The sequence below is a fragment of the Curcuma longa genome, chromosome 1 (genome assembly GCF_044706935.1).
Source record: "Curcuma longa cultivar G26 ecotype Majalengka, Jawa Barat chromosome 1, ITB_CL_G26_1.1, whole genome shotgun sequence".
NCBI lineage: Eukaryota > Viridiplantae > Streptophyta > Magnoliopsida > Zingiberales > Zingiberaceae > Curcuma > Curcuma longa.
In genome coordinates, this window is record NC_133861.1 from 10,882,495 (window position 1) to 10,901,477 (window position 18,983).

Here is an 18,983-nt window from a genome sequence, read left to right on the forward strand (position 1 = left end):
TTACCTTGCTCGCTAAGAAGATGGAGTTGCCTTACAGATTAGAAACATGAACTTGAAGTGCATCTGGTTCTGAGTATTTGCTCCCATCTGCCATCTTAACCATGCGCGCATTTTTTCATGTCACTATGACTTCGCTATCAGTCGAGTTGTCTTTGTCTCGTCAACTGGTAGCTACTGTGGACAAAATAATGGATTTTCTGTAGATTTATTGTGACAGATTGTTTTTTATTTAGTTTTTGCTATTCATTTAGAGATAAAATTAAATATCTAGGAAAATCTCTTGTTAATCTACTACTTACTGCAAGGTATCCTAGTCTTTGGAAATTACCAACTAGATTCTTAGTCCTTGACGCTTATATTTCTGACATCTCCATGTTCTGCTCAAAACGGTTCAGCTTTGCCTCTTTCAGCTGCCGTCATGCTGTGTGATGCCGTGATGAATTTTGACTCACCATTAAATTAAAAACTGGGGAACTACAGAACAGGACATCACTAAAGTGTAGTACAGAAAGAACCACTTCTTGGGTCAGATCTCTTATGAGAAAACTTCTACTACGAGGTTACACTAGCTATAATCTTAAGGCAATCGAATTTGTTTCAGTCTTGATATCTGTTAGTAATGCCTTTAGAATAAACTCCATTTCTTTTGGTACTCATTGTGATGTGGATATTTATTGTTTCATACTAGACTCTAGACAACAATTATTCTCCACAGCTTATAGCCTTATAGGCATGGCTCACATCTCTCCACCACTGCTTTTACCCTCCTACTTTGCAGGATTCTCAGGCCCCAACAGGTGGCACCCAATGCCGAGAGGTACGTGGAATAGAGAACCACTCAAAGAGATGGTTGATGCATTCCACATAGTTCCAAATCTACGCACACTTGATTGTTCTCACTTTGCAAACAAGAAAGAGACCCCGTTCAACATTTGTCTGAACTTGGATGGCCTTGCCAAGTTGGAAAGGATGAAGAAAGAAGGTAGAAGATATTCGTTATGACTACGACATAAGTGACACTAAGGCATGTTAAGACAAGACTTCTCCTTCAAGAAAGTATATGTTGTCTCCTGCTTCTAGGAGGGTGAATTTATTTGAACTTAAATCTTTTATCTGTGTTTCATCAAGTGTTTCCTTGTCAAATTGATGCCTACACCAAGTAGAAAATTTCAGACTATTTGATATCTTGGGATAATTATATGTATCAAATTATATGCTACACGTTGTGACCTAACATAAAAGCTAGGCTAAGGTTTTTATTTGAAAGGGAAAGCTAGGATAAATTAGAGACTCATTTACTTGTTACAATAGCCAATATAATTGGATTTGGTTATGCATTTTGTCTGTTTCTGAAAATTTTTCCATGCTATGTCTGAATATATTGGATGTGTTTAACCAATAATGAGCCTGATTAGGCAGACTTGATCATTTTGGAGTAGATAAAATAGCTTGTTTCTTCCATCCCTATATCTTCTAGGCACCAACCGACTCTGAGAATTCAGATTATGATATGATTATGGGGATATGGTCTCAAAATGACCTTTCTTGTAGGAACTTACAAGGAATCATAGGCATTAAAAAAAAAGAAAACTTGAGATGTGGATCAGAACTTCAGCTGAAAAAAAAAATGAAAGTGAAAGAAAAGGAATCAATTGAGAAAGCTTTACTTCACAGCACATCAGCCGCAATATTGGATGCTGAAATACCAACAACAATAAAAAAATTACCATTTAACACAGGAACTCAGCAATTACAAATATGTGGCAGTCTGTGTCCTACATGACTAGTGAGATTGGTTGGTAGTAGCTTGTCTGGCATTTATTCAACTACTGCACTGGCAGTCTAAAAACTGAGGGTGACTATATGTGAACAGGAGGACGCAAGATGCTTTTAATCATCAGAAACTGCTGCCTGAATTGATTTATATTTATTGTATTTAATAAGTTCAAATGAGCTGACACATGCACATTAATCTACAAGAAAGATGCTATTCTTTACACTAATACTTTATTAGAATGTTAGGTAGAAGAGAAGCTTTCAAAGGGGTTTCATTGATTTCCATGATCAATCTATTGAATATATAACTTGAATGTTTCTGTAGAGCTGGTTCAGATAAGAAATAAAAAGGATTTGGGAATTCCAGAATGATCTGTCTAAACAGATGGATGGATAGTCCAACACAGTTGGATTTATTTGAGATACAGATGGGAAATCTTAAACTTACTTGAGTAATTACACAGGGTTTAGATCTGCAACAACTCTACCCTTCAGGTATGCGTTATAAGAAGGTAAGTTGAGATCAATTTTAGGCAAAAAAAGAACCATTAACTTGGACCTTCATGCTACTCTGCAGATTTTCATTTTTTTTTAAATTTCGTATATATCCTCGAGAGACTATAACCATAGGTACAAAATTATTGATCAGTTCAATTTTTTCTGAACATAAATAATGGTGGTTGGTTATTGTTTATTAAATGAACTAAATGGTGTCGCTTGAGGAAATTGCTATGTTTAGAGTGGACAATTACTATATTTAAGGTGAGATAAAGAAAAAGAATAATCTCCACTGATGGTTCTGAGTACTAAACCATGTGACTCTAAAGTCAATAAATAAGACAAAACAAACTGGAAAACTGAAGCTAGTGAGAAAATGAACATTAGGCTTGTCAGTTTCCTGAAAATCCTAATTGTTCATTGTGGAAATTACTAGTTATTTCTTGTTTTTAACATCAATAGCTGTTTGATGCTTGAAATAGGTTGTTGATTCTGACAAAGTATAAGAAAAAGGTCTACCTTCGCGCTGCTCATGTTATCTAAAAGCAGTGCTATCTATAACACTGCTTGACACAAGTTTTGAATATAAGAAGAAACGTAGCTGTGGCAGAAATGGGAGTATGGGACAAAAACTCAATGAAGTTGAACTAACTTGTGTATTGGTTTCTGATATCATATCTTGGATTGGAAATTTATTGTTTATGGATGACTTATGTCATTTTCTTGAAGTTGAATAGAGATCAGTCACCCTTTGCTTAAATTAGGCAGTGAATATATGGATAAGACAGATCACCTAAAACATTACATTCATCCATATGCTTTTATCATAGCAAACAATAGGTCTTGTGCATCCTCATGAAACCAGAAAAAATGAAAAATGGGTGCAGACATCCCTGATGTCAAAATGTTGCAAGTACAAACTTGGTTGCAAGTGATTGCCTGGAAAAAAAACATTTCCATTCATGGAGAACAATGAAACCCCACAGTTTGTATATGTAATGCAGATTAAGACAATTATCTTCATAAACTAGCTGTTGAAACATACTGTAGACATAATGCCCCATTGGTTTTGCCTTTTGAGCTTCATCAACGGCCAAAGCATCTGAGCATGCAATCCGATGTTTACCCAAGAAAGTAAATCCATTCAGCTATAAAAGTAAAGCTTGCTTAGGGCCTACCAGCAAAATATATATATATATATACTTAAAATAAAATCACTCTTCCCCACACCAACCACCATCATCTCCTCCACAAAATATTGCTTTGTATAAACTAGTATTTGCTGATCTTTAACAAAACTTTTGTTTTTTCGGATTTAGGTTGCATTTCATTTAGGTTTCATTTCATCTGTTCCCCCCACCAATAACTAAGGTCACCTCTTAATCCTACCACCTCTAGAACTTTGCTTGTTTTATATATAGACTGCTAGATTCCTGCAGCTCTACCCTGTTCTCTTTCCTCTCATTTGATATCTGTATGCTTTGAGGAAAATTGAAGATGTATATAAAGAAGGCTCACATGGAGAGTTTTGCTTCTTGTGAGGAGTTCAGAGGCACAAGTCAGAGGTAGAAATAAGGAGAAGAAATAAGAGGCACCATGGAAACTAAGTGACGACTCTTTCAGCTGCTTGTTTTTCTCATCGACCTCCTCTTCATACCAATTTCAATTATTCTTATACCATCCACATAGCCACCAGCTGAAAAAAGCAGTAAGACAAATGAAGAGGCTCAGCAGCTCAGGCTCTTTTTCAGGACATGAAGGAAAAGATGCTAGTTGTTCTGGTATACAGGCCAAGATATTCTTTTCTTTCATGCTACCTTCTCCATTCTTGTAATTTAAATTCTTCTATTTCATGTTGTTTAACAGAAGAAGAAGAAAAGGAGAAGCAGGAGGAAAGATTTCAGTCCCTTCTTGTAAATGGTATGGAGGAGGTAGAAGAGGACGATCTGTGCTCCTATGGACAGTCATCACTAGGAGAGAAGAAGCGCAGGCTTAGTGTAGATCAAGTAAAAGCTCTAGAGAAAAATTTTGAAGTGGAGAACAAATTAGACCCGGAGAGGAAGGTGAGACTGGCACAAGAAGTAGGCCTGCAGCCACGTCAAGTGGCGATTTGGTTCCAGAACCGCCGTGCCAGATGGAAAACTAAGCAGCTCGAAAGAGACTACACCGTGCTGAAAGCACGTCATGATGCTCTCAAGCTCGACTACGATGCGCTCCGCCGTGAAAAGGAGGCTCTCGAAGGAAATGTAAGTTGCAAATTTTGGTTGCTTCAGGTAACCAACTCTGCGTATAATTGGCTTTGTCTGATCACCGATGGTTCAGGTAAAGGAGCTGAAGGCCGGGCTAGCAAGATCTGAAACTGAGTCGAAGAAGAAAGGCGCTGATGACGATAAAAAATCAGTTTTTGTCTATAGAGATGGAGCTTCTGACAGTGATTCAAGTGCGGTGTTCAATGATGAAACTAGTCCTTATTCTGTGGTGGTGCTGGAGCAGCACAGCTTCATGGGGCTCAATTCTCAGTGCTCCTCCGTGTTCGAGATCAAGGCTCAAGATGAGATGATGAACTACTCTGAAGTAAAATCCTTGTATGGAGAAGATCAAGAGCCTTGTGGTAGCTTGTTCTCCGAAGAAGAAGCACCAAGCCTCCCTTGGTATTACTCAGAAGGATGGGAATGAGCCACAGGATTGAGTAAGCACATGGGTGGTTGACATGATATGATCTCTCGTGTAAAAAACAAAAAAAAACTACTGTAAATGGAGCTAGCTTTGCTATGATCTCTATTAGAAATGTGTACTGAAGGGCTTAGCTTTCCATGCTGAAGACAAAAGTAGGAGTAAAGCTCCTCCCTCTCTCTCTCTCTCTCTCTCTCTTGTTGGAGGAAGCAAACGAATAAGGTAATTTACTGTTGAACTCAAAAGTAGGATAGATGATAGTTTTATCTCTTGCTTTGGGAGTGGATGCATGCAGCATGTTTTCATTTGTTTAACATGGTAACTGTCTCTTTATCAGTAACAGACTCATGCCCCCGCTAGCAATCTGGGGCTTTGGATTCCAGCAAGAATTTAGGTAGATAACAAAGGTCTTTCCCACAGAAAACTAAGATCAGATAAATAAATTATTAGAAAGGTCAAAAAAAAAACATACTGTGGGTTACAGTTAAAAGAGTATCGAAAAGCTCTGCTTTTTATGCTCGGCTCCTTTTCCTACATGTCTTATGATTCTCAACAATGTAAAGAACAAAGCTTGGCTACCTTTTTTACTGTATTAAAGGGGGGAAAACACTTTCTTTTTGGTCAGAAACATGAACAGCAGAGCAGTGACATGTTGAGGTGTATTCTTTTGGATCCTTTCTGCTGTTGCCTCTGTGTCATTTTCTCTTAAGCATTTTTCTATGGCAGTGGTGTATGTAGCTTAGCAAAAGCAAAACAAAGAAAGAAGTAGACTCGGGACCATCAATTAATGTTCTCGAGTAAAATAATTTTAAACTATATATATTTAGATTTTTTTTAAAAAAAATGGATCATTTGTTCTTGGTCACCAGATCACAGTCCCTACGTTGTGAGATCCAAACTGTTTAACAAAAATCTGAATTACATGAAGCTACTTTCTTCGTGTCTATTTTTTTTAATCTGAATTACATACGTCATTATCATACTTTCTTCATGTCACTTCCATGTTTTTATTATTATTTTACTTTTGTCATTTTGTCCAGTTGGGTGTTCGTCAAATATATATTTGCATATCATATCAAAAACTATATAAGATGATGCAATCGACAAAATTAAATACTTTCATAGCAAAAGGAGTCGATCGAAACGAGAGATTTGGTCGTTCGAAGTAGTATTTGATATAATTAATAGAATGCATGTGCAACATGCACCTATTAAAATATTGGAAGAAATGTATAGAATAAAAGAAGAATTAAGTGAATCCATAACTAACATTGCGTAAGCATAGTTTTAAAATGTAATTTTAATTTGGAGACGCCACACAAAATTATCTTTATCGATGTTATTATTGTTGGGACCGATGCAAGTTAGAGAAGGGTGAATAGGATTTTCATGTGGAAAACTTAAAGTGGAATTGACGGTACAAATACAAAATCAAAATTTATTTGGTTCACAACTTCTCAAGACTATTATATCCAAGATCTAATCTTAGCATTCTACCACAACCATTCTCTTCTCTTTTTTGAAGATCTTTCAAAGGCGAAGAAATCTCTTACATTAATTTGTTCTTGCAAACAATACAATAAGAATAAAAATATATATAAAAAATAAATACAATGAAAGTAAATTACTTTATAAATATTTTATTTTAGATGTTTTGAGTTACCTTTTGATGGTCTAAAAATATAAAAGTACTTGTTCCTAAACCCCAAGGACCGATATCTTCAATTTTTCTTAAAATCCTCTTTTATAAGGTTGTTATCGAACTGAATATAATTCCATCTATATATCAATCGATTGTCTTTTCCCATTTGTCGATTAATCCACTGTAGTTTTGATCATTGTTCTAACTTATCAGCTCAACGACTTCATCCACTTCAATATCAATCGATTACTCATTACTATTAATTGATTAGTGCTAATTAGTCGAGTCTCGAGGTTGAATTCTAAATTTTCTATTTTAACTTACTATTTTCTAAAACCCTATGACACTTAAAATAATTTTAGATAGCTTTGAAATATAAAGTGAAAATTTTGACTATTTTGTCATAGCCATATGTTTCATTAACAGACCATAAAGAGAGCATTCTAAAGTCTAGTAGATGCTATAGGATGCATTTAAAAGTTATAAGTGGATCATAAACAAATATTTTCAAGAGAGTTTTTATATTTGAGGACGGCTAGATACAATGGGTTAAATTAATATTCTATTAAAGAAGATGAAAAACGTGTCGTATTAATACAATGGTGTTCGAAGTCTTATAGCGAGACATTTGTGATCTTGATGTTCTAATTAATTATTCTGCCTGGATTATATTAACTATAGCTTGATGCATGCTTAACCTAAACTTTCAATTAATTATGAAAATCTCATGTTGCTAACAATTATATAGCTTTTGGAAATAACAAATTTGCCTAGCTAGCTAGTGCGTATTAACGGAGAAGAAGCTTAATCAACTTTGACTACTACTCTTAATTGTGAGCCCATTGATTAAATGAAAATACTTATTATTTGAATGACGACAAGTTAATTATATTTTCCTCAGTTTAGAAAAAAAAACATTAAATCAAGAGATAGAAATCCATTGCTACAGTGATGTTAGGCCATCTACATGCACTGATGTTGTGGGTAGTGTCAACCACAAACACCCATAAATGCTCTAATTTTGAGTAGTTATGCTAACTAAGTTCCTTTAAATTAAAATAATCCTTTGGAAGGGCCAAACTATGGAATTAATATATCCATGTTTTTGTTTGCTAATGGAAACCACTTTTATCACTAAGAGTGAGTAATAAGTGTACCACTTGATTATCTTTTAATCATAATTGGTCTATCAATTAGTGTTTTATTTTTGTTTCAAACAACTTCTTTAATATTTTGCCTTCATTTTTTTTTCAAGCAATGTCCTTGGTTTGGTACATGTCTCACTTTTCAAGAGCTGGATTCCTTATGGTGCCACAAGAAAGAAGAGAAAGAGACACCATAATATTCCATGACAATTTGGTGCAACAATTGGCAAATTAATTAGATGGATATGCATGCATCAGACAGATTAGAGATTGATGGACCATGACCACACACACTGGACCTTATTTAATTATATTTATTGGCATCGACATTTCATTTTCAATAAATCAATGATACAATTTATATATATATATATATATATATATATATATATATATATATATATATAACCTAATAAAAATGTAGGACATGCATAATATGATAAATATGTGAATGGGGATTGCATTTTAGTTTTTTTTACTTAAATAATTGTCAAAGTCTTCATTTGTTGAACAGTGAAGAAAAGTAGACAAGAAATAATTAATGATGCAAGAACTAGTGGTCAAACATATCACTATTTATCATTTGTGGAGGTCATTGTCAAATTAATTACTTTAATTTGTCAAGATAGCTAGTAATATTTAAGAATCAATAGTCTTTAACTAAGATAATTGAAGCTCTCAAAACTCTTTCTTCACTTTCATTTTCATTTTTATGAATCTAAAGTCTCTAGTTGATCTAATTAATTGGTTCATCTAATCGTCAAACTTCCATTGGGTGATGATAGCTTTGTTGCTTTTGGTTTCTTGTCTTTGATGGCTAGTATCTTTTCTCTCTTGTCTTTTAATGGCTTTAGTTTACTTATAAATTTAAGGGTCGAGAGTACCATGTGGACTTGGTTGCTTGGATCCCTACATTAACTTACCACCTCATCATAGCAATCCTAGCTAGCCATCATGAAAAAGGAAAACATCGATCTTTGATTCCTTCTCATCAAGATAATCCAAATCACCGTGACAAAGAAAACACTAACCAAGAGGAATTTATCTCTTAATATAGGGTTTCAAATTGAGTGTTTGGCACCACTCATGCGAATATGCATTCTTTTAATTATGTTTGCAAAAGGTCATGAGGAAATGACACCACTCATGCTATAGGTTCACAAAAGTTTAATCAGAACCAAAATAAATTCGTATTAGCTTATTTATATGAAATGCATTATAAGATCAAATGTTGTAGTGCCTAAATTAAATCAAAGTTTGATCAGCGACTGAAGATTTTACTCGATTAAAAGGCATCGAGTACTATAAAAGTTACTCCAATTTTGAGGATTGACTTGTTAAAAAAAAATGGTGACTCATTTTGATATAAAGTTACAAAAAATAGACATCTAAAAGAGAGAGAGAGAGGAACTTGATGGATTAATTTTAGAAAAAATCTTTCGAAAAAAAAATTAAGATCAGTACTCATTGAAAGAATTTTAATTATGACGTGATGTATAATTTTTGTTGTCTATGAGATACACGCTCTGATCCATCTGTATTTTTGGTTTTATTTCAATTTTTTTTTATTTATTTAGAAAATATCAAATGAAAAGAAATAATATTACCTCTTTAATTGGATGTTTAAATTACTGCCGAACTTTTTCAACTAAATCTGATAGTCAATTGCTGTCGGGTTCGTTTTTGAAGCAGTGAGATCTATTAGAATATTTAGTTAAAAAGTCACCAATTAGCCGATTCGGCGGCTCTTTTGTGTTATGCTCTGTATGGACCTTTGGTCACTCCATTGACGGTGCAAAGAAAGCCAAGCCTGCAAGTCTGACGCTACTGAGTACCAAAAGCCTCTTTGCCTCTCCAGGCTGAAGGAGCATGAGATTGGCCGAGAGAAGATCCAATCTGCATGGAACTTCAGTGCGCAATATAGCAGCCAGCAAATCCAGATTTTTCTGCACAATACAGCAGGAAACCTGTGAAGCCAATATTATTATTGTACCTTTGCTAGCAGTTTGATTACATTACTACATTTGATGTTTAAATGCGTAAAATCGTTACTGACGTCTGCTGATCACTTTTAACATATGAATAACTACGACGGACGACCCATCGTTAACATTTTTATTTTTATTTTTGAAGCTAGCAATTTAAGTATTATGAAAAAACACTAAAACTATTTCACTACGCACATCACATACTGACACGACAACGACTCAGAAATAAGACACGGCATATTACATCCACTAGGCAGTTACTCTCGCTCACTCGATGGGGACATCGCACCACCACTCTCAATACTCCGTTCCTCATCCCCGACTTGATGCCTTCCAAATCATACTGATTCTCCGGAAGCTCGATGCGGCTACTGCACCTGCGTCGCCCCTTTCCCATTCCCTTTCCTCGTCTCCCCCCTGTTCCCCTTCGCCGCATTCCGCTCCCTTCTTCAGCACCTCCCCTTTAATCACCAGCGTGTTGTTCTCCACCTTCACCTGCACGTTATTCTTCCCCAGTCCCGGCATCTCCACCTTCAGGTACAGCGCTTTGTCGTCCTCCCTCGCGTCCCACCCACGCCATCCCGCCCCGAAGGGGAAATCCAGCATCCGGCCCACCTGATTGAAGACATCGATTAGGCTCCGCCGCTGGTTGAACGGATCCAGCGCATCTGCGACAAAACACTAAACTTGTCAGAGGAACAATCATAATCATTAGATGACTAATTTTAATCTGAGCGAAAGATCTCCTAAGATGGCGGGGAAGAGGTCCCCACCCCGACGAAGACCGGGGACGGGGCGGCTTCGCGGCGGCGGGCGACGTCGATGCTGCGCTCCCCGCTTCCTGGATTCGAGGCGTCGGAGGGCAAAACAGTGAAGGAGGGACAGAGCGTTCTGGTGACTGCAGAGGTGCGAAACTTGTTGACAGCTGCTATTCTCCTAGCGATGAGCATGGCGGAAGCGGCCAACGGGTTTGAGTACATAGAAGATTAGTGCTGCGTAATTTGAGAAATCAAGAGGAATGATTTAGAAGGGTGGCGACGTAAGTCACGACCAGACCTTCCTAGGGTGGACCGGAGGCCATGCACGTACAGGTCAAAAAGGCTTGATTCTAATAGATTTCTTGAGGGAAAATCAATGAATGATATTGAAGGGTGGTGAAGTTCAGACCAGAGCTTTCTAAAGTGGACTCAAGGCCATGCACGTACAGATCAAAAAGCGGCGTAGGAGATCCCACATGGTGCATCCTAAGCCGTGTGATTAATATCTGACGGCCCACCATATCTCATTTGCCGCGGTTGCAAGAGCTTTTTATTTATATGAACATGAGCCAATTTGAGGAATAGAAGTATAACTCAGCCATCGAGACTTCACCAGCATAGCAAACTTAAGAGACTTCGAGTTCTATTTTTATTTTTTATGTTATTGTATGGGTATTTTACCTGTAAGAGTCGCGTCGCGGTGACGGGCTGCCGGCCGATGGTTTCTGGAAGCCTGTCCTATTAAGACCTCAACCTTGGATGTTGGATCAAACTGTGCCAAAGCGAACGATAATAAATAAAGGACCAATTTAAGTTACAAAACCACATGAAAACATGCTAAGTGCATTACTCACAAATAAGCTGCGTTGGAAATGGAATGCAGGGCTCAAAAAGTCTAGATGATCATTAGTCAATCATCATGTCGCCGCATCTTAGTGAAAGAGTGGTATCGGGAACTTGTCTGATAATTATCTGCCGCTTCGAGTCTTGCTTTGAATATGCTGAAAGACAAGTTGCACAATGGTTGAAATATGAAAAGTGAAATGCACTACGCGAATGCACAACAAAAAGATACATTACATGTAGCAAATGTTGCACCTGATTCAGCATCTTCATATTCTGATGTGTGGGCACTGTTGGGGCTATCACCGCCAATGACTTGTGAAGGTGGTTGAATTTGGTCATCTCTTGTATGGCTGAGACTTGTTGAACGGCTGAGACTTTGAATTTGGTCGTCTCTTGTATGACTGAGACTTGTTGAACGGCTGAGACTTGATCTATCCTGAAGACCATTGCAATAGGGTGGGTTAATTTATATAATTACAAATAAATCAAAGCATGCATCGACTGAATTTATAAGATCATAAATTAACTAAGTTCAACATGACTTTCAAACATGGTCCACGATGATTAAGATGCTCATTTAAGACACTCTAGAGCTTAAGAGGGGCTATTGGGTTTGGTCTTCACATCTTCAAGCCATCTGCTCCAAAGAGCTTATGACCTTTGTTATAGATCTTCAATATTGGTAGGCTGGAAGGAAACACGGAATATTTATACTGATTGGACTTTTCATTTGGAAAATATTGTGAAATACGTGGCCTATCACCAGTATTTGGGGCATATTTGCACATACTGTTATGTTAGTGGCCTTTTTAAAAGATTTCTTATGGATATTACAGAACAGAAATGAAGCTTTTACTTTGTAACCATTTTAGCATGGTTGAGTCAATTTGCTGTTGAGAGACATAAATGATGAGAGACGGACAAAAATGATGGGAGGCAGTAGTCAAAAAGATAATTGGGTAGCTTGATGTCAAACAATAGCAGTTTGGGTAAAACACAGAAGCCCAGGTTCAAAGGGTTAACACAGGCTTCAGATGAATTCAAGTCTCATATGATGGATCTATAATGCATCATGTGTGTCAGATGGGAATTGCCTTGCTTCGAGATTCTGGTGATTTAGTTGCTAAAGTGCCGGCAAGTTGCCACAACCCATTTAATTGGGAAGGCAACAGCTATTTTAGAAACAGAAAGGCTAAAGCCATCTTAAAGGACAACAGAAGAAGAGTGGAGGTATAGATGGGTTCTCTGATTGTCTACTTTTAGTAACTATTTTGAATGATGTTCGTGCAACTCCTTGAAAAAAATTAACTATTATGATTAAAGGCAGCAAGTAATTTATGTAATTAATGTTCGAGGATGGATACACGGGGATGAGCAAGATAGATAAAAAAATAAAGAAAAAAGTGTAAAATGCAAATATATAAATAGAAAAGTGACTTACAATCTTGACTTCGCGATAATGAACGAGAACAATGTGCATGAGATTACTGCAACAGGAAACAAAACTATAACATCCAGTGCAGTTAAAAAATTAAAAGCAATAGCAATAATCAAAATATGAAGGCTTTGTGAGCACGGATTCCACTAAGGCAAAAAGATAACACGACAGCAATAATTTCCAGAAAAAAAGATTACATGGATTGCACGTAGGAGCAGCAAACTAGAACTAAGTATAAGTTTCTATCTTCATATAAGTCAATGCCAACATATATCTTTTTGCAATTGGTAATGCATTGTTGGTTTATACAATGAAAAGGTACAAGGTTCATTTGTTTAAAAATTGGAAAATATCACACAAATTTTTGTTACTAAATCTGGAATCAGTCCGGCCCTTGGAGATTTGAGTTTCAACAACCTAGCAATGCACAACTTTTGGATGATTTTGATCCTTAAACCCAAATAATTCAATGAAAATCTAAAGCAGGTCCCATACACATCAATATTGATAAGTATAGATTTTAAAATAAACATTGAATTTTGAAAAATAACAATTTTTTATAGACCATTTCTGCCATTTACTGATGAAGCAGAAAAGTCCTCATGTGAAAATTAACCACAAAAAAGGAAAAGAGAAAAAAACACTGTGTTGCAGCGTAGAACTATAAAAAAACACACATTTAAAACTTACTCTTCCAGCATCCAATAACTCCGCCTTTGAAATTTGTCGTTCTCCTCGCCATGAGCATAATAGCAATGAAGCATATCAACACTTCCAACCTGAAACCATCATCATAAGTTTGGTTGAATTCAAGACAAACTTCAGGAAATTGATGCTATACTTAATTCTATGAAGAGGAACTACTCGATGTAAGAACAAACTGAAAAAAGTTTTTTCCCCCAATAATTTCACAAAAACTCTGAAATACTCATACTTTTCATTTCTGCTACATGTCACACAGCTTACATAGCTCCAGTGAAGCAATGCATGAAGCAATAATATTATGATGTAGACTCTACACGTGGTAGCATGGTTAGGTGCATGAGGCAGCTTATTCCTTGAAGGTGTCAATGAGTGATTGGGTCCATCGAAATAGCATTACTAAGTATACCTACATATCATAGACTACCTTCTAAAAAAATATATCCATAAGTCTGCACGTGACAAAGAAAACAGATTTTCCAATCTATTTTTGTTAAAATCAGAAAGCAAGGATTACACACTACTACATCCCCCGCCGCCGCCAAAAATGAAAAACAAATGGAAATAGATTACAAAATTTACCTACTTTTAATCTCTCATGAGCTTCTTTAATTGTTTTTCCATCCTTTTTCTTTCTCCAATTATGGCCATCCTTTCTGAAGTACCTTAACACTTTTCGGTCAAATAGAAATAGGGATCCACCTAAAGAAAAAAAAGGAAGATAGTTCTTCAACATAAGAATATACTAAAGAAGACGAGAAAAAAGGTTAATATGTGAAAATAGCAGGAAGGTTTCTCTCTTGAGATGGTGGCAACCTTCCTCATGGGGGGTTGGATAGGTCGCTGAAAAGCCACTAGATGGATTGATTGATCCTTGTTCTTCTTTAGGTGATGGATGTATCTACATGGGTCATCTAAGAAGAGCTTGTGTTAATGGATTGGATGATCGGCGATCACTCAACTGGGAAGGATTTTTCCAATCTTGTTCCTCTAATGAATTAAGATCCTCGGGCATTGTTAAGGAGGAGGATTCAGGAGTCTACTGCTGATGTAGTGATTCTCTCTGATGCAAATCTGGTGAAGGCTTGAAAAGGTATGAAGTTTATATGGGAACATAATTGGGGAGTATTCTTGCATTGGAGTTTGTTAATGCTATGTTTTGTTTGGAGATTGTGAGAAGGGCTGATGAGTACATCCTTGCAGCAAGGTTTTATGCTTTCTTCTTTGAGACCCATGACGATTGTAAGGATGTATTGGTGAATGGGCATCGGCTTATAAATGGTAGGGCGTTGTCCTTTCTGCTGTGAAAACCTTGTCTTTAATCTGTAGTTAGGAAAATTGATGAAGTTCCTGTTTGGATTCAGTTTCCTGATCTTCCTATTGAAATAATGAATAAGGATGTCCTGCCTCTATTAGCTATCGTCGTTGTCAACTCAATAAAATTTGATGGTATTACTGCTCCAGGGAAAAAGCCAAGTTTGCCTGCGTTTATTGAAGCTTGTGGGAAGAGATTTTTTTCCTTTTCCATTCCATTGCTCATGAGAATGTCCCTAATCTTTGTTATGCCTACAACAAACTTGGTAACTGAAGCAAAGCGATAAGTGTGGAGAGAGGAGTTTTAATGGGGATACTGCTAATGGTTCACCTGATGGATAAAAAGAGGGCTCTTCTAAGGAGGATGCAGAAAATTTTGAATCATATAGGTCGTGGGTGTAGAGCTAGAAGAGCATGATGGAGAATGCATTACCTAAGGCTAACTGAAATATTTGAATCAAAAGACCAATGCCTTTGCAATATTGGGTAATGATTTAGATGAGGAAGATAGGATCGAGTACTGTGATATGGATGGTATCGGTGTTTCTTGGAGGAGTTAGATGAAAATGTTGTTACATTTATAGAGTTTTATTTCTATTTCTCTGATGCTTGATTTTGATGCTGGGGTTGTTCCCAAGGCTACTTCTTGTAGTACAAAGACTAATGCATTTGCAGTATTGGGCGACGATTTAGATGAGGTAGAAGGGCTCAAGTAAGGTAACACGGATGGTAAGGATGTTCTCTTGGAGGGGTTTGATGCGAATATTGTTGATGATTTAGGTATGGAAAGGTTCATTTGTTGGTGATGGTTCAAATATTAATAAAGTTATCTCTATTTCTGGAAGCTGATCTTTCTGTTGGTGTTGTTATTGGTGAAAGCGCTGTAAGGTTTAGTGGGATACTGAATTATGAGTCAAAGAAGGATATTGGTGTTTGTAAGGGGTAATCTTCAGAGTTGGTCCTGTGAAATGGGAATTTGTTAATCAGATTGATTTGCTAGATTCAGAAGGTGAGATTATCGTTACAGCTGAAAAGTTGAGCTTTGTGGTGCACAGTCAGTTTAGGAAGGCATTAGGAATGGATGCAGTTGCTCTTGATTTCGATGGCCCAAAAGGATAGGTGTAGATCTGGAAACAAGAATGCTCCAAAGCCAAGGTTGATAAGTGAAGTGCATCTTTTTTTTTCTGGTAGGCAGAATAAGTTAAAGAAGAGGGTCTTCAGAAAGATGTGTGAGGTGAGGCTTACTCTTTAAAACCTACAGATTTAAGCATACTCAAAATTCACTAATTGGTTCAGAGGCACATCCATTCTGCATAAAATATCAATTAATATATAAAGAAATGACAGATACTTGACTTCATACTCTGAGGTTTATTTGGAGGTTCTGGTGCTATACGAAATTTCCTATGGTTCTGAAGTATTTCACATATTTCAGCAGGGCGTAGCCATCGATGTTGTGCTTCCACAAGTAATTGCTCAATATCTGTATATCCACAAAAATTATCTCATCAGAGGGAGACAATAACAAGAGAGAAGTATCTACAGGAGGATGAAAGAAAAGAGTTTACTCAAGAAATTAGATTGTGCTTAAATCCAACCAAGTCCCTTCTTAGGACGTAAGAAATTTTTTACAGAACCATTTATATAATCACAAGAGAAAAATAGCTGCACAATAATATTGTCTGTATACCAAATAGACAAGTTGGTACTGTAAGTATACTAGGATTGTAATACTCCCAATGCATTTCATGTCCATGTATTGGGATTTCGGAGCATAGAAAACTAGGACTCCGGCTGCAAACAGAAAGATAGCTAAATATTCCTTAACAAATAAAACAATGAATTAGAATTTGAAGTCAACAAATTCTTTAAAAAGATGACCAACCATAGAATGACTGTCAAAGAGAAAACAGAATTGATTAGATAATATAGTTACAGGCCTTAAGCGATCAGGCATTTACCTATGCACCATGATTGAAGTCACCTAACATGATTCAAGGTGCTTGATTGACTGCTTATCTAGTTTAGAACCATTTGACACTAGCTTATTAACAAAATTATCCAAAACTTTGATGTGCATATTGAATATGCCAAAAATTTAAATCCTAAACCAACTTATGAACTTTCAAAATTGTAACAATGGCTTCCAATCGTTGTGCAATCATATTTGGATTAACTAAATCAGTTTTCCACCTATGCAAAATTAAGAAAAGCCCAAAATATAGTTGATTACCTTGATGATCCGGAATAGTATGTGTCCAACTAAACCAACAATATGTTTATAGTCCACTTATATGGCAGCCAACACAGTAGCACTTAGGGTTCCACTATTGATAATCATGAAGTTCAAGTTGAAATTCACTACAAACAGATGTTTTGGTATCCGTTACAAACCTTAAGGGTGCTTTTGGTTTCAGTTATCATGTATAATCTTGGTTATGTGATTACCATGTAATCACATAACCAAGGTTATGGGGTATAAAATATAATCTAATATTATTTGGTTTAACTTATTTATTTGGAGAGAATAAAACATAACAAATTTAACATTTACTATATGACTCTTAATTCAATTTATTTTTTTAAAAATAAATTAAATTAATAATATTAATATTAATGATAATAATAAGTTGATAATATATAAAAAATAAATATAATTTATTTATAATTTTTTAAAATTTAAAATAAATTTATACATATTTTAATAAAATAATTCTTTAAATTATCTCCTTTAAATTTATAAGTATTTAAATTAAAATTTATTAAATTAATTAACTCAGTTTCACTGTACATTTTAATTAATTCAGTTTTAAAATCGAAGAGTAATCATGGAAAAAAATTCGTTAACTTTGAAATTGCAAAAAACCTTAGGCTACTAAAGTAATCGGTAATCACATTCCAAGTTTATAACCCATTTGCTGATATTTTGCTGATGTGATGGTGATGTTGCATTACTTGGAAATCAATTATAATCTAACCAAACAAGGTTATTATTGATAAACATGGACAAATAACTAAAGTTATCAACGATAATCCTGAACCAATCGCACCCTTAAGGGTCAGGATAGATTCGTCGATTAACCCTATTGAGTAGTTACAATAACCAACATGCTCGATGAGCTTACCTTGTCATATTAAGATCCCTTCTACATTCCAGCTTTACCATACCATAATGCACGAGCCTTAATCCGAATCAACCATCTGATCCAACCATTCAATGCAATATAGTGGAGAATGCACCACATATCCAAAAGGTCTAAAAGTTTACAGCGAAGAAATAATAATCAATGATTCGTTAGATTCTATCAAAGAAGAAAATCGAAGGGGTAGTAATTATTTATTTCCTATGCCTTTCTAACATTTGTTTGATTGCAACTAAACTACATTCGCATCGATTTAGCCTGCAGGCAATAGAGCAGAAGAGCATAAAAATCAACTGTGGCCCGGAGAATTAACCCAATGAAACTTATATGAAAAAACGAATATACGATTGGATACGAAACCATGTCAATAGATCTACACATGCATACAAAATAAGGAAGAAAACAAAAACTGCCAAGGATGAGAAAAAGCGTAAAAGCACAAAAACGTAAAACCTCTCACCAAAAGATGCATTCGCTTCACCACGCCTGCCGCCTTCCATATATATCCCCGACACAAAGATTCACCAGAATCCTAACTTGTAGATTCTCAAAACGCCATATTTTTCACCATCTAAAGGAATCAGAGCGGCAGATCTGCTCAAGAGGTTCCGATAATACAATCAAATCCCATTTGCTTCCGGGGCTATATAAGGGATACCGATCGCGCGAAACTTCTCGGAAGATCACCGATTAGGGCCCCAGGGGAGGGATAGCGAGATGCTTCACAGCAACCGAGAGCGACAAATGGAGTGAACCTTCGAAGAAGGCGAGGGTGAGAGAGGGAAAGATAAGGGGCGAGCCGCCGAATTAGAAACGGGATGCGGCAGAGCAGCAACTATGAGGAGCAGGGCAGACGGCGTGAGGAATACATTGCTTCGAACCCCCATTTATTTAAGCAAAGATACCTTTCCCCGATTAGCGTATTACGGACGTGCCGTTGAATAATTCCTCCGACCAGTCCAATTGTACCCCGCAGTGCTGACCCATCTTCTTATTCGATGTCACATGGGTCCCGCAGTGGGACCAACTTGGGATCCTGAAGACTCCGCAAATGCGGTGC

The 18,983-nt window shown here is 36.4% G+C and overlaps 2 protein-coding genes across 4 annotated transcripts; one reads left to right on the forward strand and one right to left on the reverse strand.

The window, feature by feature from the left end:
• Positions 1-875: 875 nt before the first annotated feature.
• Positions 876-18,768, reverse strand: LOC141840044 (calmodulin-binding transcription activator 2-like). Of its 3 annotated transcripts, XM_074727936.1 has the most exons (10): positions 18,384-18,768; positions 16,144-16,263; positions 14,053-14,168; positions 13,455-13,543; positions 12,768-12,813; positions 11,561-11,762; positions 11,335-11,481; positions 11,162-11,252; positions 9,927-10,390; positions 876-885 (listed from the first exon to the last, which is right to left on the reverse strand). In XM_074727936.1, exons 1-7 carry the CDS (start codon positions 18,421-18,423, stop codon positions 11,387-11,389), a joined length of 708 nt encoding a protein of 235 aa, XP_074584037.1. In that variant the 5' UTR covers positions 18,424-18,768; the 3' UTR covers positions 876-885; positions 9,927-10,390; positions 11,162-11,252; positions 11,335-11,386. The 3 variants fall into 3 exon arrangements, with proteins under 3 accessions (XP_074584037.1, XP_074584046.1, XP_074584029.1); XM_074727945.1 differs by lacking the exon at positions 876-885 and having other exon boundaries at positions 9,840-10,390; positions 11,579-11,762; XM_074727928.1 differs by lacking the exon at positions 876-885 and having other exon boundaries at positions 9,840-10,390.
• Positions 3,696-5,217, forward strand: LOC141835011 (homeobox-leucine zipper protein ATHB-16-like). The gene is made up of 3 exons (XM_074722430.1): positions 3,696-4,055; positions 4,141-4,520; positions 4,597-5,217. Exons 1-3 carry the CDS (start codon positions 3,992-3,994, stop codon positions 4,948-4,950), a joined length of 798 nt encoding a protein of 265 aa, XP_074578531.1. The 5' UTR covers positions 3,696-3,991; the 3' UTR covers positions 4,951-5,217.
• Positions 18,769-18,983: the final 215 nt, after the last annotated feature.

Coding starts and splice junctions, on each gene's coding strand:
- LOC141835011 (XM_074722430.1), top strand. CDS start 3,992: ATGAAGAGGCTCAGCAGCTCAGGCTCTTTTTCAGGACATGAAGGAAAA. Junction 4,056..4,140: donor AAAAGATGCTAGTTGTTCTG/GTATACAGGCCA, acceptor GTTGTTTAACAG/AAGAAGAAGAAAAGGAGAAG. Junction 4,521..4,596: donor AGGAGGCTCTCGAAGGAAAT/GTAAGTTGCAAA, acceptor CCGATGGTTCAG/GTAAAGGAGCTGAAGGCCGG.
- LOC141840044 (XM_074727936.1), bottom strand. CDS start 18,423: ATGGAAGGCGGCAGGCGTGGTGAAGCGAATGCATCTTTTG. Junction 14,169..16,143: donor ACCTCCAAATAAACCTCAGA/GTATGAAGTCAA, acceptor TTTTTTCTTTAG/GTGGATCCCTATTTCTATTT. Junction 11,763..12,767: donor ATTATCGCGAAGTCAAGATT/GTAAGTCACTTT, acceptor AATGGTCTTCAG/GATAGATCAAGTCTCAGCCG.